General features: G+C 42.9%; 3 protein-coding genes across 4 annotated transcripts in view; 2 read left to right on the top strand and 1 right to left on the bottom strand.

The window, feature by feature from the left end:
* The first annotated feature begins 1,503 nt into the window (after window positions 1-1,503).
* Window positions 1,504-5,981, top strand: LOC107662718 (axin-1-like). Its single transcript, XM_016452794.1, has 7 exons — window positions 1,504-1,561; window positions 2,336-3,075; window positions 3,741-3,819; window positions 3,976-4,077; window positions 4,535-4,695; window positions 5,374-5,496; window positions 5,584-5,981. The coding sequence occupies exons 2-7, from the start codon at window positions 2,360-2,362 to the stop codon at window positions 5,711-5,713; spliced, it is 1,311 nt and encodes a 436-aa protein (XP_016308280.1). The 5' UTR covers window positions 1,504-1,561; window positions 2,336-2,359; the 3' UTR covers window positions 5,714-5,981.
* Window positions 5,982-6,886: 905 nt separating this feature from the next.
* On the bottom strand, window positions 6,887-13,133 carry LOC107662714 (cytochrome P450 3A30-like). Its single transcript, XM_016452790.1, has 13 exons — window positions 13,026-13,133; window positions 12,793-12,886; window positions 12,510-12,562; window positions 12,146-12,245; window positions 11,715-11,828; window positions 11,395-11,483; window positions 9,347-9,495; window positions 9,136-9,266; window positions 8,905-8,971; window positions 8,661-8,821; window positions 8,354-8,580; window positions 8,080-8,242; window positions 6,887-7,998 (listed from the first exon to the last, which is right to left on the bottom strand). Exons 1-13 carry the CDS (start codon window positions 13,094-13,096, stop codon window positions 7,882-7,884), a joined length of 1,536 nt encoding a protein of 511 aa, XP_016308276.1. The 5' UTR covers window positions 13,097-13,133; the 3' UTR covers window positions 6,887-7,881.
* Window positions 13,134-15,100: 1,967 nt separating this feature from the next.
* The window catches only part of LOC107662709 (NACHT, LRR and PYD domains-containing protein 1-like), a 45,338-nt gene continuing 41,983 nt past the window's right edge, over window positions 15,101-18,455 (top strand). Inside the window, exons 1-3 of one of the 2 annotated variants that reach the window (XR_001631244.1) lie at window positions 15,101-15,338; window positions 15,602-15,635; window positions 16,277-17,954. The gene's annotated coding sequence lies outside the window, so the exon portion shown is untranslated. Of the gene's footprint in view, window positions 15,339-15,601; window positions 15,636-16,276; window positions 17,955-18,455 lie in introns of those variants that run through there. The other variant, XM_016452780.1, reaches the window with a different exon arrangement.

Here is an 18,455-nt window from a genome sequence, read left to right as displayed (position 1 = left end):
ATGTTTAGTGTTTAATGAGGCTGAATTCGAGTCAGAATGATGGTTGTGAATGTGTTGTTTTCCGGTGAGTGCTGAAGCCGGAGTCTCTGCAGGCGTCTCGGGGTCAGTGTGGTGTTAAAGGTCACGGCGTTGTGAAACAGTAGTGATTAGCCGTGTCGCTCCCTGGAGACGAGGATTAGCCTTCACCGTGACCTTTCCTGATCATCGCAGGAGACGCAGGTCACAGCGGGAGAGAGCAGTCACACACTGAGGACCGCAGGAGCGTTTAGAGGCGTTTCACACTTCTGCAGTGTCACCTGTGTTTACTTACACATGGCTTTTCTATCAAGTGTTATATTCTCATTTTTCATAATCATATTTTGGAGATATATTTGTACCTAGAAGTCTGATAAACCGGACAAGACCTCACTTTGGGGATGTCCTCACTCATAGAAAAGTTTTTTTGTTCATTATTTTAAAAATGCAAAAACGTTTACTGTTAGGGTGAGTATTTGTAGCTAGTTGTATATAAAAACAATAGGAGTCTAATTAGATACCTTAGTGTGTGTGTGTGTGTGTGTGTGTGAGAGAGAGAGAGTGTGTGTGTGTGAGAGAGAGTGTGTGTGTGTGTGTGAGAGAGAGTGTGTGTGTGTGTGTGTGTGAAAGAGAGAGAGAGTGTGTGTGTGTGAAAGAGAGAGAGAGTGTGTGTGTGTGAAAGAGAGAGAGAGTGTGTGTGTGTGAAAGAGAGAGAGAGTGTGTGTGTGTGAAAGAGAGAGAGAGTGTGTGTGTGTGAAAGAGAGAGAGAGTGTGTGTGTGTGAAAGAGAGAGAGAGTGTGTGTGTGTGAAAGAGAGAGAGAGTGTGTGTTTGTGAGAGAGAGAGAGTGTGTGTGAGAGAGAGAGAGAGAGTGTGTGTGTGTGTGTATCAGCTGAGGTCGGACTCCTATAGTGTGTCAGATGGCGTGTGGTGTGACCTTTAACATCCCTCCTCCTCCTTGAGATGGACAGATTTCTAGAAGATCATCTGTGGATGCTGAAGAGAGAAAGCAGCACAAACTTCATTCTGCATGTTGATGGAGTTACTAGAACAGAACACACATTACAGCACTTGAGTACATCAAACTACATCCATCTATGTCTTCAACAATTAGGTTACTGCCTGTATCACGTGTGATTTGATTTCACATTCACTTTTTATATGGTGTGATTTAATAGTGAAAATAGTATGAAATGCGTTAAGTAAAAAAAAAAAAATTATAATAATTTAATTAATAAGTAAATAAAAAGTAGCGACAGTGAAAATTTAAATTGATATCAACAAATAAAACAAAATAACAGCAGAAGTACAATATAAAATCCAATCAAAAGTTCATGAACTTACTTTGCAACCAACAAATTTGACAAAAAGAAGTAAGAAAATAAAGAGCAGCATATAATATTTAAAAACGATGAGCAGGAGTGGATGTATGACTGAGAGGCAGTGATGATGATGATGATGAGGATGAGGATGATGAGTGACGGCGCTCGTGTTCTCACTAACAGCTCGAGACTCACAGCAGCTGCGCGCGACTCAAACTCCCGTCAGGTAAAATCATCATCTTATTACTTTGAACTTAATAAACATTTAATAGTAATGTTTACTTCATGTTTTAACCTACACTGATATTTTCATTATAAGTCGAGAGGAAGCGTCATTTGATTTTCTGTCTTTCGTTGAATAAAGTTGATCAAATGCATCATACTGCAGTGATTCTGACTGACGAAATGAGATGAGAAACCATCAGATGTTGCATGCAAATTATTCAGTGTTAAATAGCTTGTAATCGGAGCTCTGCGTTTTTAATTCGTGACTTGATTGCAGACATTATCATATAAATTCAACAGAACAAATTCAATTCAAACTGTTGCGTTTTTTATTATTAAAAACCATTTACAAAAATTTGTTTCTGACAGGAATAATGACACATTTTACATCTTTCGAAATTAAAAAAGGTTGTTGTCTATTTTTATGTATTCAATTTAAATCTGTAATACCAAAACACAGTGCAAATCAAATAAAACCATATGCAAGGGAAAAGCACTTTACAAATAAACTGACTGAAAAATAAAACAAAGAACAATAATGCAAGTGCAAATGGACTTAAACAGTAAACAAATAAAACAAACAAATAATAAAAACTAATCTAATAAAACAAAAAACTGGACGAAACTATAAAAAAAAAGTACAATGAAATTAAACAAAAATGGATTAAAGGCATAAAAAACCAATATGAACTGTGCACATTTCAGAACAAGCAATAATGATTACTTTACAATATTTGTATTAATTTTTACATATTAATATTTTCATATGATTCAGCCTTCAGGAGCCTCAGATGACATCATGAGTTGCCGTGGTGATGTGGGCGGGGTCTTCAGCGAGGACGCGCCTCGTCCACCAGTGCCGGGTGAGGAGGGCAGTGAGGGCGGGGTCTACAGCAATAAGACTGCATCTCATTGGTCGGAGGCTCCAGTGGCTGCAGTGCGCCGCTCTGATGCAAATCTGGGGTTCGAGCCCGAGGGCAGCGTGTCACCGGACGGGCCGTACGAGCCCTGGGCCGAGACGCTGCTCACGCTGCTGGAAGACCGTGACGGCACGGCTCTGTTCCTGCGCTTCCTGCGGACGCTGGGCTGCGCAGCACTGCTGGAGTTCTGGTTCGCCTGCAGTGGATTTCAGAAGGTTCCCGAGGATGCGATGGAGCGGCGGCTCAAACTGGCCAAAGCCATGTACCGCTGCTATCTGTGTGACGGAGTCGTGTCCCGCAGGATCACAGCCGAGACCAGGTGCGGCATACGGGACGGCATTCAGCAGCTGCGGCTAGACTCCGCCCTGTTTGTGCAGGCGCATGCGCAGGTGCAGGCGGTGTTACAGGACAGTCTGTTCCCGCTGTTCCTCCGGTCAGAAGTGTATCTGAAACACACTCAGACTGCTGACCCGTCACCAGAAACACGGTTTTCAGGATACCAGACCACGGCCTCTCAGGGGGAGGAGTCTGAGAAAGAGACCCTCCCTCCTCACAACACAGCCAATCAGAAGCGTCCAGGCAATAAGGAGTGCAGGTGAGATACAGTGAGACACAGTAAGACACAGTGAGATGCTGAGAGATGCTGTGAGTTGCAATGAGATGCAGTGAGATGCTGAGAGATGCAGTGAGACACAGTGAGACGCGATGAGATGCAGGTGAGATGCTGAGAGATGCTGTGAGTTGCAATGAGATGCAGTGAGATGCTGAGAGATGCAGTGAGACACAGTGAGACGCGATGAGATGCAGGTGAGATGCTGAGAGATGCTGTGAGTTGCAATGAGATGCAGTGAGATGCTGAGAGATGCAGTGAGACACAGTGAGACGCGATGAGATGCAGGTGAGATGCTGTGAGATGCAGGTGAGACGCAGTGAGATGCAGTGAGATGCAGGTGAGACGCAGTGAGATGCAGGTGAGATGCAGTGAGACACAGTAAGACACAGTGAGACGCTGAGAGATGCTGAGAGATGCTGTGAGTTGCAATGAGATGCAGGTGAGACGCAGTGAGATGCAGTGAGATACAGGTGAGACGCAGTGAGATGCAGGTGAGATGCAGTGAGATGCAGGTGAGACGCAGTGAGACGCGATGAGATGCAGGTGAGATGCTGTGAGATGCAGTGAGATGCAGTGAGCTGCAGGTGAGATGCTGAGAGATGACCTCCACGTTGTCGTCATGTCCACTGATGTGTTTCCCTCGACAGGCAGCGGCGTCACGCATGTCATCGACACCACCGAACACGAGAGAGAGACACGAGACACACACACCTGCCACACACACCGGTGAGTGAAACGAATGTGTGAAAATAAATGATTAAATGAATAAACCATGTATTTAATTTTAAGAACATCTTTGTGTTCACTATAAGCCTTCTGTATGATCAGACTTGTGTGACATGAGCTCGTTCATCTCAGTAAAGAGGTGTGTGTTTGTAATAGGGGAAGATGACGCCACACACCTTTGCAGCTGAACTGATGAGACGATTGCAGGAGCTGCAGACACAAACACAAACTCAAAGCCCTCCAGCGCTGAGACACACAGTGAGTTACCGCCACAGATTTAAAGGGCTCATCAAATGCGTTTTCAGATCTTTGTATTTTGTTTATGGAGTTTATATTATAAAGCTATCAAAGCTTTTTTGCACCAAAAATGTTTACCTGGAAATGTTTAATCAGAATATCATAACTGGATCTTCCAGTGAAGCGTCAGTCTTCTCTCTGGTGACGTATGCAGGACTTCAGTGATCATTTAGGACTCCAGTCATTTAGTGCTGTTAAAAAAGCAAGCTCATCTGCACACACTTTTGACTGCCACGCCCCCCATCTCGACATCACTTCCTGTTACTTCATCACACTGGACACTAGAAGCATTTAAACACAATGCATTGTGTGATGCTGTTTTTATTTGATGCACATTGTGACAAACGCAGTGTACACATACTGAAGTAGTGCCGAGCACAACCTTTGTGAGTAATCGCATCATTTCCTGTTCTGACAGGAAGAAGAAACAGACACTAGTGCCACTACTGCATTTGCATCGTGCCATTCGCTTAAGATGCTGGACAGTGATTGTGATACGCAGCGTGAAATCAGCACACGGCCAGACACACGTGACGTTACCGTGAAGAGCATCGTGACGAGTCCTGCACACACACACCAGTCAGTGTTCACCACATCATTCATCACATTCACTGTATACTTCAGTACTTCAGCCAAAACATGTGGAAAACGAGCTAAAACTCTGCTCACTCTCAGTTCATCCCAGATCAGGATGAGTTTGTTTCTTCATCAGGTTTGTAGAAATGTAGCATTGCATCAGTGTCTCAGCAATGGATGCTCTGCAGTGAATGGGTGCCGTCAGAATGAGAGTCCAAACAGCTGATAAAAACATCACAATAATCCACAAGGTGAGATGCAGTGAGATGCAGGTGAGACGCAGTGAGATGCAGGTGAGATGCAGTGAGACACAGTAAGACACAGTGAGACGCTGAGAGATGCTGAGAGATGCTGTGAGTTGCAATGAGATGCAGGTGAGACGCAGTGAGATGCAGTGAGATACAGGTGAGACGCAGTGAGATGCAGGTGAGATGCTGTGAGATGCAGTGAGATGCAGGTGAGACGCAGTGAGATGCAGGTGAGATGCAGTGAGACACAGTAAGACACAGTGAGACGCTGAGAGATGCTGAGAGATGCTGTGAGTTGCAATGAGATGCTTCTGACGGCACCCATTCACTGCAGAGCATCCATTGCTGAGACACTGATGCAATGCTACATTTCTACAAACCTGATGAAGAAACAAACTCATCCTGATCTGGCAGGGTTTCTGTGTCTCTGCAGGTGTGTGACGGTGGTGTATTGTTATGATGGAGACGTGATCCCGTACCGGTCGTGTGTTCAGGGTGTCTCCGTGGTGACTCTCGGTCTCTTCAGGTCTCTGCTGACGCGCAGGGGGCCGTTCAGGTGAGACGCGCTCGCTCTCATCAGCGCAGGAGTCGAAGCTTTCCTCTGGATGAGCGGGTCTCTCTCATCTGTCTCTCGCTCCAGCAGGTTCTTCTTCAAGAGAGCGAGCGCTGAGTTCGCCTGCGGAGCGGTTTACGAGGAGATACGAGAGGACGAGGCCGTCCTGCCCACGTTTGACCAGAAAATCATCGCCAGAGTGGAGAGAATAACCCAGTGAACCAACACTTTATAACAACGATTGCAAACATCTGAACTCAAGCATTGTTCTGAACAAAGTCTGTCTGTTTTATTTAAATATGAGGTTGAGTTTAGTGAAGATTTTACAGTGTGCTGCTTTTGAATAAACAGTCATTCATTTGTGAGCTTTGATGATAGTTTCTTCACAATATCACCCCACAGTCATATCACAGTATTATCCACAACTGTTTCATAAATAAAGAGAAAGAAACCCTTTGAAACACACTTATTATGATATTTGAGCCCAAACCTTTGAGTATTTTTTAGTATTGTGCTGTAGTAATGTTCCTACAGAAATCACTTGCAGCTGATATTAAACAAGCTCAGACAGTATGTGTTCTCAAATCTTATGGTAAAACATACTTTTTTAAAGTCAGCTTTTCATTTTATATGACTTTTCTGTTGTCTGACTTATATTAATTGTTTTTATGCAGGTTTATTATCATGAACTAAAATTAAAACCTTAAAAAACAAGTCTTTAACTGAAAAATAAAATAGAAATGATTATTATGTTTCAGCTAGTTGCTAGTCTCTAATCTCATTTTAATTTAGTTTAACTTGAAATACTAAAATAACTAAAACTGAGAGAAATTTAATAAAACTATATACATATTTAAAAAAAGCTAAACTAATAAAAATGACTAAAACTATTTTAAAAATATAAAAATGAAAACATTCAAAATATTAACAAAAACTAATATCTCAATAATACTAAAATAACCCTGTTTTTAAGTGTATATTTGATGATGTGTTGTTGTAAGCACATAATGAGGGCGTCCTAAACGAGCGACCTCTGCAGATCTGTGACCTGAACCTGCGTGTGTTTCTCAGTTCAGAGCTCACTTCTTACTCTCTACCAATCAGAACAAACACAACACATCTGTGCTTTCTGTTCCGGAGTGCTGGTTGCATTTACTATTATTATCATTATGAAATATTATGATATTTGCACGTCAAACTGACCCTTATTATTCAAAAATCACACTGAAATTATATATAGGTATATGTTTATATGTATCTTTATTATTTTTATGAATTATATACACTGTCGTTCAGAGGTTTAGGATCAGTAAGATCTAGTCCCAGACTAAAACACATGTCTGGGCTGTTTTAACCGAAAGAAACTGATCTTAAAATCTGTCAGTGCCATTGATTTGTCTGAAGATGCACATCAGTAGTGTTTTTATCGAAGGCAAATTTATAAAAGCTACTTAAATGTCCCAATTGAACTATGGCCTAATCCTGGTTTAACCCAAGCCCTGTCATAATGTGTTTTAAGAGGACTAGCCTATATGTTTAGGAATGGTGATGGCTCTGGGTCATGAACACATATGCACAAAAAGCATGTCGTTCCTGAGGTATGGCTAATAAAGCGTGGTTAAAGATAAAGCGTCATTAACAAAACGCTTGTAGGTTCTAACCCTATAAGGCATGATTATGAGCCGTCTTCATTGTACCCTTAAGTAAAACGCCAAAAGAAGTGTTTTTGGAATATTTTTCCATTGAAACTGTGGGAAAAAAGAACTAAAAGGGAATTTAAAATAGTGAAACCCTTGCAAGAATTGGTGGTCATTGAGAAATTGTGGGTCACATTCACATGTGTATATCCTGATTTAACATCTTGGTGTTAGAAAAAGTTAATGGAAATATTTTTGACTGTTAATGTGTGTCAGAGGACGCTGCGTTATTCATCATATTTATGTGCTTGTAGTGAGATATTTTGTCTGGTGTATTAATTTGAAGTAGTACTGGAGATGTGTATTCGTGCAGATGCAAGTATGCAGCGGGCTGGGAATGTCACATACATTTCTGCAGACTTTTTAAAATACATTTTATTTCATATTTCCATATGATTTCTCATTTCCATATCATTTCTTTAAAGGTTGATCTCATTTTTTGTTCTCTCAATCAAAATAAAACCCCTAAATATGAATCTCATGGCATTATTGTTGGCAGTCTCAGAAAATCAGAAGCAGAATCTGTCCAACATTCACTACAAGTAAAGTTACTGAACTCTCAGTCTGAGTCCGAAAGACCCCGAGAATCCTCCTCTTCACTGAAGACTAGAGACTACGGCTGTTCTTTTATTTTAAAAGACCAGTTAAACCTTCTCCTCGGACTGAAAGAGAAGCGAGCAGCAGAGCTTCTTTACGATGTGTTGTTGTTACACGTATCTTCTGAGAGGAAAACCTTCCGAGGCTTGAACTGGAGTTTGATGGGGTCCTTGGGGACCAGGAGACCACTGGTGCCGAGCTCCAGAGGAACCTGTGAAGAGCAAGACAAGGTGAGCGTGAGTGAAGGACCGCAGTCCTGCTGTGAGATGGTGAGGAGGAGCCGTCTGCTCACCTGAGTCTGGTCACACACGGAGACGTCGAACCTCTGCAGGATCTCCACGATGGCCAGCTTCATGCTCACCTGAGCAAACCTCATCCCGATGCAGTTCCTGGGCCCCAGACCGAAGGGCATGTACATGTAGGGGTCGATCGACTCCTTGTTGCCTTTAGTGAACCTGGGAATGAGGCAAGAGAGAGTCTGCTCGTTACAGGAATCTGTACAGACAGTTAGAACCAATGAGATGTTGGGTTTTTAGTGTAAATTAATGATTGAAAGGCGTCCTGACCTCTCGGGTTTGAAGCTCTCCGGGTTGCTCCAGTAATCCGGGTCTCTGTGGAGGGCGAAGGTCGGGATCATCACCACCATGTCTTTAGGGATGAGGAGGCCGTTGATGTCCACCGTTTTCTTACAGACCCGCTCGAGGCGACCAACAATGGGGAACAGCCGGAGAGACTCGTTCAGCGCCGCGTCCAGATACTCCATGTTCATGACGGCTTCATAGTCCACCGGAGCCTTCAACACAGTGGAGTCAGCGGGTAAAGTCTCAAACTCTTCAGAATGATCCCAGTGAGAGAGTTTCATTGACGTTCTACCTTATCAGGGAAGGTCTGGTCGATCTCCTCCTGCAGTTTCTTCATGGCCTCTGGGTTGTTTGCCAGATTGTAGAAGAAGAAGGACAGAGTGCTGCTGGTGGTCTCATACCCACCGAAGATGAAGATCATGGACTGCGAGAGGATCTCGTGGTCGCTCAGACCTGCACGGGACACGGTGTGAGGAACGAGCCTTCAAATACAGTGCAAGCTCTTACTCTATGGTTAACTATCTGAGATGCTTCACCTTTCTCTGTGTGTTCCTTCCCTGCTGTCTGAGAATCAACCATCAGCTGCAGGAAGTCAACTCTCTTCTACAGGAAGATGCATGCGATTACATTCACGCTCATGCATTTGGCAGATGCTTTTATTCAAAGCCACTTACATTGGATTAAATGTATGCATTTTGATCAGTTGATGCATTCCCTGGGAATCGAACCATGACCTTGGCGTTGTTCGTGTGAAGTGTTTGTCGTACCTTCTTGTGGTCGCTGGCCACTCTTTCAGACTTGATCTTCTTTAAGGCAGCAAAGAAGAAATCGGTCACAGATGTCGGGAAAAAGGCGAAATCCATTTTCTCCAGGACAGGAGTGATGAAAGGAAATAAAGCTGGTGCAGAAATCGAAAAAGAACAGGCTGTTCACAAAGTGTCCTACACTTGAACTGACAGGACTAGTTGAGTTGTTTACCAGTGATCAGGAACAGAGGGTTCAGTAAGTCAAACTTCAGCATTTTCTTGATGTTGGTCACAAAAGGGTCTTTGGGGTTGTTGAGAGAGTCGATGTCGACGCTGAACGCCGTGCTGGTCACCACATCCATACTGTACGCCCCGAAGAACCTGAACACATGCGGACATGCAAACAATTGAGCCTATAATGGCCTACTATACAGAAATTGATGAAAGTAATGTAGAGCACTGCATAGACTTCACCATATAAATTAAACATAAATTGATTCATAACAAAGTTGATATTCAGTGAAGAGCGGTGAATAATTCTCTAATTTTCTTGTTTTGTGTGATGAACATTAATGACAGACAGCAGCAGGGTTATACAGTAGGATGCACAGATACTGACTAGCATTCGATTACCTTTCAAACGGTTTATTTTCTGTGACTGTGTTTAGTGAAAACTCACAAAGACGGACATTTTGACATATACAAAGCTCAAAGTAGCCTATATTTGTCTCGAATTGCGGACAGGGAAAGTGCTTGGGAAACAGTGTCTCTTCCGTGGCTCAGTGTGAATATAACTTGTTTTCTAGTATCGAGCAAGAACGGCAGGAACATTCATGTGTTCATAACCGCTGGCCAAAATCAAACACGAAACTAAAATTAAATAATTTTTCAGAGCAAGGGGGCCCCTGGTGTTTCTGGGGCCCTACGCAACAATATAGGGAGGATCGGCTCTGGCTATATGTCAGTAAAACTTAGAAAAACAAACTTTCACAACCGTGCACTTGTACTACAAAATATGCGCTAATTTTTCGTTAATTTGTAAAGTCGAAAATGAAACCATAGTTAAAATAGCTCGTTTTCCATTCTGGCATTTATCTGCCTTTTTCACATTGCACGTGGAGATTCAAAAGAGAACAGGGTTTTTTCCTTTGTACAGAGGTCAATTTAGGTATGATAGATCTTGCAATTAATTTACTTTGGCAACTAATAGAGTGTTAAACATTCACTGTTTATTTTTCCAGAGTTCATTGATTAAATAAAATGCAGTGAAGGTTGACTAAACTTTGAACTATGTAGTTATCTGCATGTCTCATCCGTGAGTATGCAATGATGGAGAACGAGCTTTTGGGGGTGTTGAGAACCAGAACCAAGCTGACGGAGCAATAAAGCTACAGTGAGCTCCTTTATTAAAATACCTGGAGGTGGGGAATAATACAGTAATTGCCATATTCACTCAGTATCACTTGATCTAATTCACAACTATCTCAACTACAATTAAGTATCATCAAAGACCCCTCTCACCCCGGACACAACCTGTTTGCACTTCTCCCCTCAGGCAGACGCTACAGATCTCTGTGCACTAGAACATCTAGGCATAAAAACAATTTTTTCCCCCATGCCATCTCCAGCTTAAACCGCTAACATATGAATCATTACCTGCGTTCTGTAATTCATTTCCGTAATTCATTCTACATCCTTAATTATTGCCTCTTTCTCAAGTATTATGTAAATACATATGCATATCTCTTTATTTATACAGTTCTATATAGAGTAAATGATGCACAAATCTGTACATAAATCTACTGTTCCGGATTCATACACATTTATTGTTAAGTTTTACTATTTAAATGTTTTTTTTGTTTTGTTTTTTCTGTTCTCATGTCAGATGTGTATGTATGCATGTATGTACCAGGAGCACCTTAAAAAACCAAAACAAATTCCTCGTGTGTTTGAACACCTGGCGAATAAAGCTAATTCTGATTCTGATTCTGATTCTGAAGTACAGATTAATTGTATTCATTTGTGTTTTAGGCACTAAAACAGTCCAGTACGTTATAGTCAAACACATTTTATATTGAAATAATGAAGATTTCTGTGCCACCCCTATGAAAACATCCTGGCTCCGCCGCTGTCTGGGAGCTTATAAAACATTATTGTTGAGGTATCTGAACACCTTTGCTCTGGTGATTACAGTGATACTATTGCAGCTCTGTTCTTATCTATGCAGGTAATAAGAAGCCTTGTGTGATATTATGTTAGACTCTGGAGTGTGCGACTCACTCTTTAATATCCACGGCTTCTCCTCGCGTCGCTGTTTTCCCCAGATTATCAACCAGAATGTGAGAGTGAGTCTTCATGATGCCAAACATCTAGAGCGAGGAACGCAGTGTATCATCATCATCATCATGATTACACACAGGTAACAGTGATATTTTAATATGACATAGATCAAGTTAATCAGATAAAGCATCAGTAAATCCTAAAGTGAATCATTAACTCAGCTCCAGTCTGGGTTTCTCTCTCAGATGACTGACGGTTTATCTGTGGCATTATCAAACAGAAGAGGACATGTATGTGTGAGTGACTCCAGACTCACAGACCTCCTTTAACCTCCCGCTGGTGAAGGAGGGTGAGAGGACGCTGCGGATCCTCCTCCAGTCGTCGTCTTCAACGATGGACACGGCGTCGTACAGCGGCCCGTTCAGACGGAAGTTCTGCCGGTTCAGAGGACAAACCCAGATGAAACCACAACACAAACACACACTGTTCCAGCAGCCTGAAAACATTCAAATGATTCATATTTATCAGTATTTGAATTGAAAGATTACATATTTGACGTATTTTGTAGAGCGCCAAAGTGGACATGGTGATTGAAAAAAACGTGCTTGCATTTTCTTGCTTCGTGAGCAAATATAACTTAATATAACCTCCCATCTCATCTGTTTGACCATCACCACGGTCCATCATGCTATGTTCTCAGTAGATCAAATCAGTATTGACGAGGCTGATTTAATTTCAGATGATGATTTACCCTTCTGTTGGTGAAGAGAGAGTAGCATTCTTTAACCAGGATGGTTTTGAAGATGGATTGGTCCATGATGCACAGAACGGGCTGCCTCGCATCGTAGATACTGCGAGAAGCACAAACAACACTGACACTAAATTCAGAAGAATCATTCAGTGCATTATAATCATGACCAGATTCACGTTCAGTCTCTCATAATGACCTGATTCGTCATTCCAGATCTTATAAAGCTTGTCACTGATCTGATAAAGACAGTGTTAAACCTTCAAACATGTTTGTCATTTCATTTCAAACTGTTCACATCTGAATCTTTTCTGTGTCAGATGTTCTGATCTGATTCTTTGAGTTCCTCCGTTAGTCTCACACTCACCCCCAGACTCGTCCGTACTTCTTGAAACACTCCACATCAAATTGATGAAACCCCTGAAAGAGCAGAGACAGATGTGTTCATGTTTGGAGAAACACGAGGGGACTATGAAAAGAAGAGAAGCTGAAGTAGACACCCAGGCTCAGGTTAGATTCATTTATTAAAGCGAGTGGATCTTCAAAGCTGCGCTACGAGTCGAGATGGACTGAGAACATCAACATCCAAATGTGTCAATTAAACACAACGTCAGATTCATGCGGTACTTGCTTTAAAACTACAAACTCACCTTTCTATATTCCAGCATCGTTCCGAAGAACGGCAGCGGTTTGGGCCCCGGGATGCCCAGCTTCTTGAAGAAACTGTGAGGCCAGGATCCATATCTGGAAATGACATCCGAACCGTATGAATAACAGCTTAGACTGTTCTCAGACAGATGCTATGACATAAACAGCACCAGAATGATACGACTGTAATTCTTCAAACTCTTACTGACGTTTAACAGAGTCACAGGTCACTTACACATACAGAAGTGCCACAAACAGCATGAGCAGAGCCCATGTTTCAGCGGAGAAGAACAGACCGTAGCTCATGGTTTCTGCTCCGGGACGCTCAGACTAGAAGCGCTGCAGCTTTATTCTGCTCTCAGATTACACATTAACCAGTGGAAGACCTCTGAACCTCTGAACACAAACACAGCTCACCTCTAACACACTGCAGCACCACCAGAGCCGCTTACATCATCAGCCAAACACTAGACTTACAGCATAGTCATCTAAAGACTGCTCGAGACTTCTTAAACTGAGTTACATAAAACCATACAGTATAGACTGTTTTCCCATTGGTTACCTGTCGTGGCCAGACATGTTGGCAGTGACATCAATTTTGTGTTTTGCAAAGTTTGCTGTTTCAGTATTGTAGATTATTTTTCCATGTTTTTATGGTATACTGAACAACAATGATAAGCATATCATAAGTTTTAAAGGCTTTTATTGGCAATATATAATGAATCAATATTTACAGTGTTGACCCTTGTTCTTCATAACCTCTGCAGTTCGCTCTGGCATGCTGGATATTAGCTTCTGGGCCAAATCCTGACTGATGCCGATCCATTCTTGCTTTATAAGCTCTCGGAGTTGATCACAATTTGTGGGCTTCTGCTTGTCCACTCGCCTTTTGAGGACTGACCACAGGTTCTCTATGGGATTGAGATCCGGGGAGTTGCCTGGCCACGGATCCAAAGTTTCAATGTAATGATCTTCGAGCCACTTCTTTATCACTCTTGCTTTGTGACATGGTGCTCCATCATGCTGGAAAATGCACGGATCATCACCAAATTGCTCATGGATCGTTGGAAGAAGTTTTGATACCATTCTTTATTCATGGCAGTGTTTTGGGCAGAATTATGAGAGAGCCCTTGGTTGAAAAGCAGCCCCACACGTGGATGGTCTCAGGATGCTTCACTGTTGGCACAACACAGGACTCATGGTAGCGTTCACCTTTTCTTCTCCGAACAATCGATTTTCAAGATGTCCCAAACAGTCGGAAGGGAGCGTCATCAGAGAAAATAACTGTGCACCAGTCTTCTGCTGTCCAATCCGTGTACTTCCAGCAGAATTTCAGTCTGTCCTTGAGGTTTTTTTTGGAGATAAGTGGCTTCTTTGCTGCTCTTCTTGACACCAGGCCGTTATCCAGAAGTCTTGGCCTCACTGCACATGTTTCTCTGGAGGTAACCATTGCTAACAAGAACACAATGATTGGAAGCGCTTTTATAGCAATCAGTCTGCTCTTACAATCTGATTAGTATGATAGTGATTAGTCAATTAATGTTAGCTGCTCATTTTGTGTCAGTATCAAAAAACACAGAAATTTGTTTTTTGCTAAAAAAGTTATTTGTTTGGCCAATGAAGCTTTTAGCAGTTATTCAAAATGCATCTGATCACTCTACACAATAATCTAGAAACCATGTGAATGAGCACCGCAACAGCTGAAGCTGCAAACTTAAAATAGTGTCCATTTTAACATATATTCATGATGAGAGATAAAGAAGAGAAACACTGGCAGATTGGGATGCAAAACCTGGGTCAAACAAACAAACAAACAAACAAACAAGCAAGGGTAAACCTGTGAAAAAGAATATGACTTCACTGCAGTTTTGTTCCACTGCATGAGAAACGTGTCGATCACAGAGTTATCTGCATCATGTGTGATGTTTATGATTGGTATTAATTATCGTTCGGAGGCCAGCAATCTCAGTTATGCTCTACTAGTTTACATAGACTATTAGTTTATGTAATGGTAATGGTTCTGGGTCAATAACAAAAGTAGTAGCCTACAATATGGCCACCTTCCACAGCCCCTTTTTTGCGATTAATGACGTGATGCAGTGGTCAAATGAAAAAAAGTGTTTTTCCATGTAATAGATATATTATTAATCATATTTAAGTGCTTTTAGTGAGATTAAAGTGACTTTGTCTGGTGTCTTGATGTGAAGAAGCACTGGAGATGTGTTCCTCCCGGGCAGCAGGGGGCGCTGCGAGCGTCTGATCCGCGCGGAAGAGGCACGGCTTCATCGCTCTCTCCGCTGGTGCGTCCTCGCTCTGCTCTATCTCTGTATTTTGGTCTGTATGCTCGATGGTTTTCTCTCTGACTAGTGCTTTAGTGACAGTAAGCGAAGCTTTTCTCGCTGTTGTGAGCTGGACGGGTTCATTCACTGTTTCTGGAGAAACGAGCAGAAGTCTCACATTTAGTTTCTCTCGGATATCGGTTTATTAAATCCGGCGACTGAGCGCGAAATGCGTTATGAATAAGAGACCGGGGCTAGTTGTCACACGGATTTGAGTCAAACTAATAAAGAAACGCGAGGTTTCTAATTAGCTGCTGTGGACTAGTTAGCACTAGTTTAACTGGTTTTCATTGTGTGTTAAGTGGCGGGAAGACCGGGGTCACGTGGGAGCTCTGAGGAGCACGCGGAGGTCAGACTACTTCACTACTGCATGTTGTCTTCTGACAGTGCTCTGGTGTCTCAATCACGTCGTGTGATGATGCTCAATCCGCGCCTGCGCACTGGAGTGCTCTCCCTGACAGAAGTCCCAATCTGTCACTCTAGGGAATATTTAGAAACAAGTTTAGGTATTAAAGAGTTTTTAAAACATTTAAAAGGCCAGTAAATTCCTTTTGTTATAGAATGTTTTGATTTTGAATTTAAATATCTATTTTACATGCAAAACCTATATATTTTCTGCTTGGTTAAGTTAACATGATTGACCGATTCTTACACAATCACTGCATTCAAGACTCATCACGAGCTTGAGGTCAGTAGCACCACACTTTTGCAGTACCCCTGTTGCATCTTTAAAATACCCTTTTCGCATTATTTCACTAAAGTATCGTTTTCAGCTGAATAAGTATAATTTAGTTTTTGTTTTCATTGTAATTTTTAAGTTTAATTAATGTTATGTGTTTTTGTTGATTTTAATAGTGTTTTTTAAACGTATATAAAGTTTTTACTAATTTTTATTTCCGTTTTAGTTATTTAAAGAAAATTAGAAATGTCGCATTGCAAACTAGCCAAGTAATTAAAGTTGAATAAAGTTTAATTTTTAAAGAAATGTTAATTCAGTTAATGTTTATGTCAAGTAACAAAAATGAATTTTTAAGGTTTTAGTTATAGCCCTGGGTGGGAGGGCAAATGATAAATTGATACATTTTAATAAAATGTGCCATATATGTATTCGTTTATGTGAATGATGAATCATTTGTGTGTTTTTCAGCACTATCATGGTGAGGACGTACAAAAGGAAGACGACCCGCGCGAGTACGGCTCCTGACACCATGCTGAAGGCCGTCCGGCAGGTGCTGGTGTTCAAGAAAACCATCCGCGGCGCGGCAGAAGAGTTCGGCATCAACTACCGCACGCTGGCCCGCTACTGCACCAAAATCCCGCGCGAGGAGGTGGAGGGCAGCGCGGAGCACCCCAGCTGCACCGTGGGCTTCATCGGCGCGCGGCAGGTCTTCAGCCCCGAGCTGGAGGCCGAACTCCTCGCCTACGTTTTACTGGCGTCTGACGTTTATTACGCGCTCCCGCCGCGAGTGATCCGCAAACTGGCCTACCAGCTAGCCCAGAGCCACCAGCTGCACACGCCGCCCTCGTGGAGGGACAACAAACAGGCCAGCGCAGACTGGTTCGCCAGCTTCTTAAAGAGACACCCGCTGCTGTCCATCAGGAGTCCAGCGAGCGTCTCCAGTAGGAGTCACGTCGAGGTGTTTTACAGTAAGCTGACGGCGCTGACGGAGCGACACAGTTTCAGACCCGAGCACATGTGGATCATGGAGGAGATGGGGATCACTACGGCCCAGCGGCCGGATCGAGTGCTGGCCAGGAGAGGCCTGAGACAAACGTCTGCGGACCGCGGACCCCTGGTGAGCGTTGCCTGCGCCGTCTCCGCCGCCGCTCACATGATGCCGCCCTACTTCGTGTTCCCGCGGGTGCAGTTCAGGGAGCATTTCCTCAGCGGCGCACCCGCGGGAAGCTCCGGCGGAGCCCATCTGAGCGGCTGGATGAGGGAGGAGCAGTTCCTCCACTTCTTACAGCACTTCACGCGACAGACCGACTGCACCGCTGAGAGACCCTGCCTGCTGCTGCTGGACAGCCACGCCGCGCACCTGTCCATCGAGGCCCTCAACTTCACCAAAGCCAACGGCGTGGTGTCTCTCTGTTTCCCGCTGCACTGCTCCCAGCAGCTGGAGCGCACGCTTTACGGCCCGTTTAAGAAGAGCGTCAACACGGCCGTCGACGGCTGGATGCTGGGCAGTCCGGGGAGGAGCATCACCATTCATCACGTGCCGGGAATCATTGCCTCTGCGCTGCCGCTGGCGGCCACACCGGACAACATCAGTGCAGCGTTCAGAGCCTGCGGGATCTTCCCTCTCAACCCAAACCAGCCGGGTCCGGTCGCTCCCAGCGGTTCAGACTCGAGCGGTGACGCGGCCGAACGCTCGGCGGATCCAGCGACAGCAGGCCGAGACTCGGAGCAAACGGTTAATGCGCAAGAGAAGGACTGCCGTCTCGACTGGCTCTCCTGCGATTACACCGCTGCAGAGACCTGCAAATAAAACACAGCAGGACTTCTTCTTCAATAATAACTCGAGACGCGATTGACCAGAATCTCTGTTTGTCTTTTATAGTCACACACGTTCTCTTTGCTTATACAGTTTCTACAGTTCAGAACCATCAACAACGTTTCAGTGTTTTTGTTACCTTTTCCACTGTTGCCGTTTAATGAATTGTTTTTGTGTAAATAGTAATTAAATTGGACACATTTTAAATGCATAAATTGTGGAAGATGGCTTTTTTTATGTTCTGTGTCATTAAACAGCAGTCACGGCTGTGACAACATGCCCCGCTATAGGTGTTTCTGTTTCTTGGGCAATAACTGAAAATGTTCCAAGGTGTTTTTTTTTGTATGTGACTAAAATACCTTCTGATCATCTGTGAATATTATACATCTCTAATGTATGTGATGATATTGCTGTCACAATAACTGCATACAAAGAGCTGCAGCTCAATACATTTTTCTGAAAAAAGTCCCTTCTGCTCATCAAGGCTGCATTTATTTGATCAAAAATACAGTAAAAGTAGTGAAATATTACTAGTACTACAATGTAAAACAGTTGTTTTCTATGTGAATCTCTGTTAAACTGTAATGTATTTCTGTGATGCGCAGCTGTATTTTCAGCATCATTACTCCAGTTTTCAGTGTCACATGATCTTCAGAAATCATTCTAATATACTGATTTGCTGCTCAAGAAACATTTCTGATTATTATTGAGCATTTTGTCCAATTATATATATATATATGTGTGCATAAGAATAATATAATATATTCATAATATATATATATGTCAGAAATGAAGTAGTTTTCTTTATTAACAGCTCTGTTCTGTGTAGTT

The sequence above is a fragment of the Sinocyclocheilus anshuiensis genome, unplaced genomic scaffold, assembly GCF_001515605.1.
Source record: "Sinocyclocheilus anshuiensis isolate Anshui unplaced genomic scaffold, SAMN03320099.WGS_v1.1 scaffold687, whole genome shotgun sequence".
NCBI classification, from domain to species: Eukaryota; Metazoa; Chordata; class Actinopteri; order Cypriniformes; family Cyprinidae; genus Sinocyclocheilus; species Sinocyclocheilus anshuiensis.
This window is presented reverse-complemented; position numbering and strand designations above follow the sequence as displayed.

Bases quoted from the DNA above. Each gene is read 5' to 3' on its own strand.
- LOC107662718 (XM_016452794.1), top strand. From the start codon at position 2,360: ATGAGTTGCCGTGGTGATGTGGGCGGGGTCTTCAGCGAGGACGCGCCT. The intron at 3,076-3,740 runs GTGAGATACAGT...TTCCCTCGACAG, and splicing joins CCAGGCAATAAGGAGTGCAG to GCAGCGGCGTCACGCATGTC. The intron at 4,078-4,534 runs GTGAGTTACCGC...CTGTTCTGACAG, and splicing joins CTCCAGCGCTGAGACACACA to GAAGAAGAAACAGACACTAG.
- LOC107662714 (XM_016452790.1), bottom strand. From the start codon at position 13,096: ATGAGCTACGGTCTGTTCTTCTCCGCTGAAACATGGGCTCTGCTCATG. The intron at 12,887-13,025 runs GTAAGTGACCTG...TGTCATTTCCAG, and splicing joins TTTGTGGCACTTCTGTATGT to ATATGGATCCTGGCCTCACA. The intron at 11,484-11,714 runs GTCTGTGAGTCT...TCCTCGCTCTAG, and splicing joins CCAGCGGGAGGTTAAAGGAG to ATGTTTGGCATCATGAAGAC.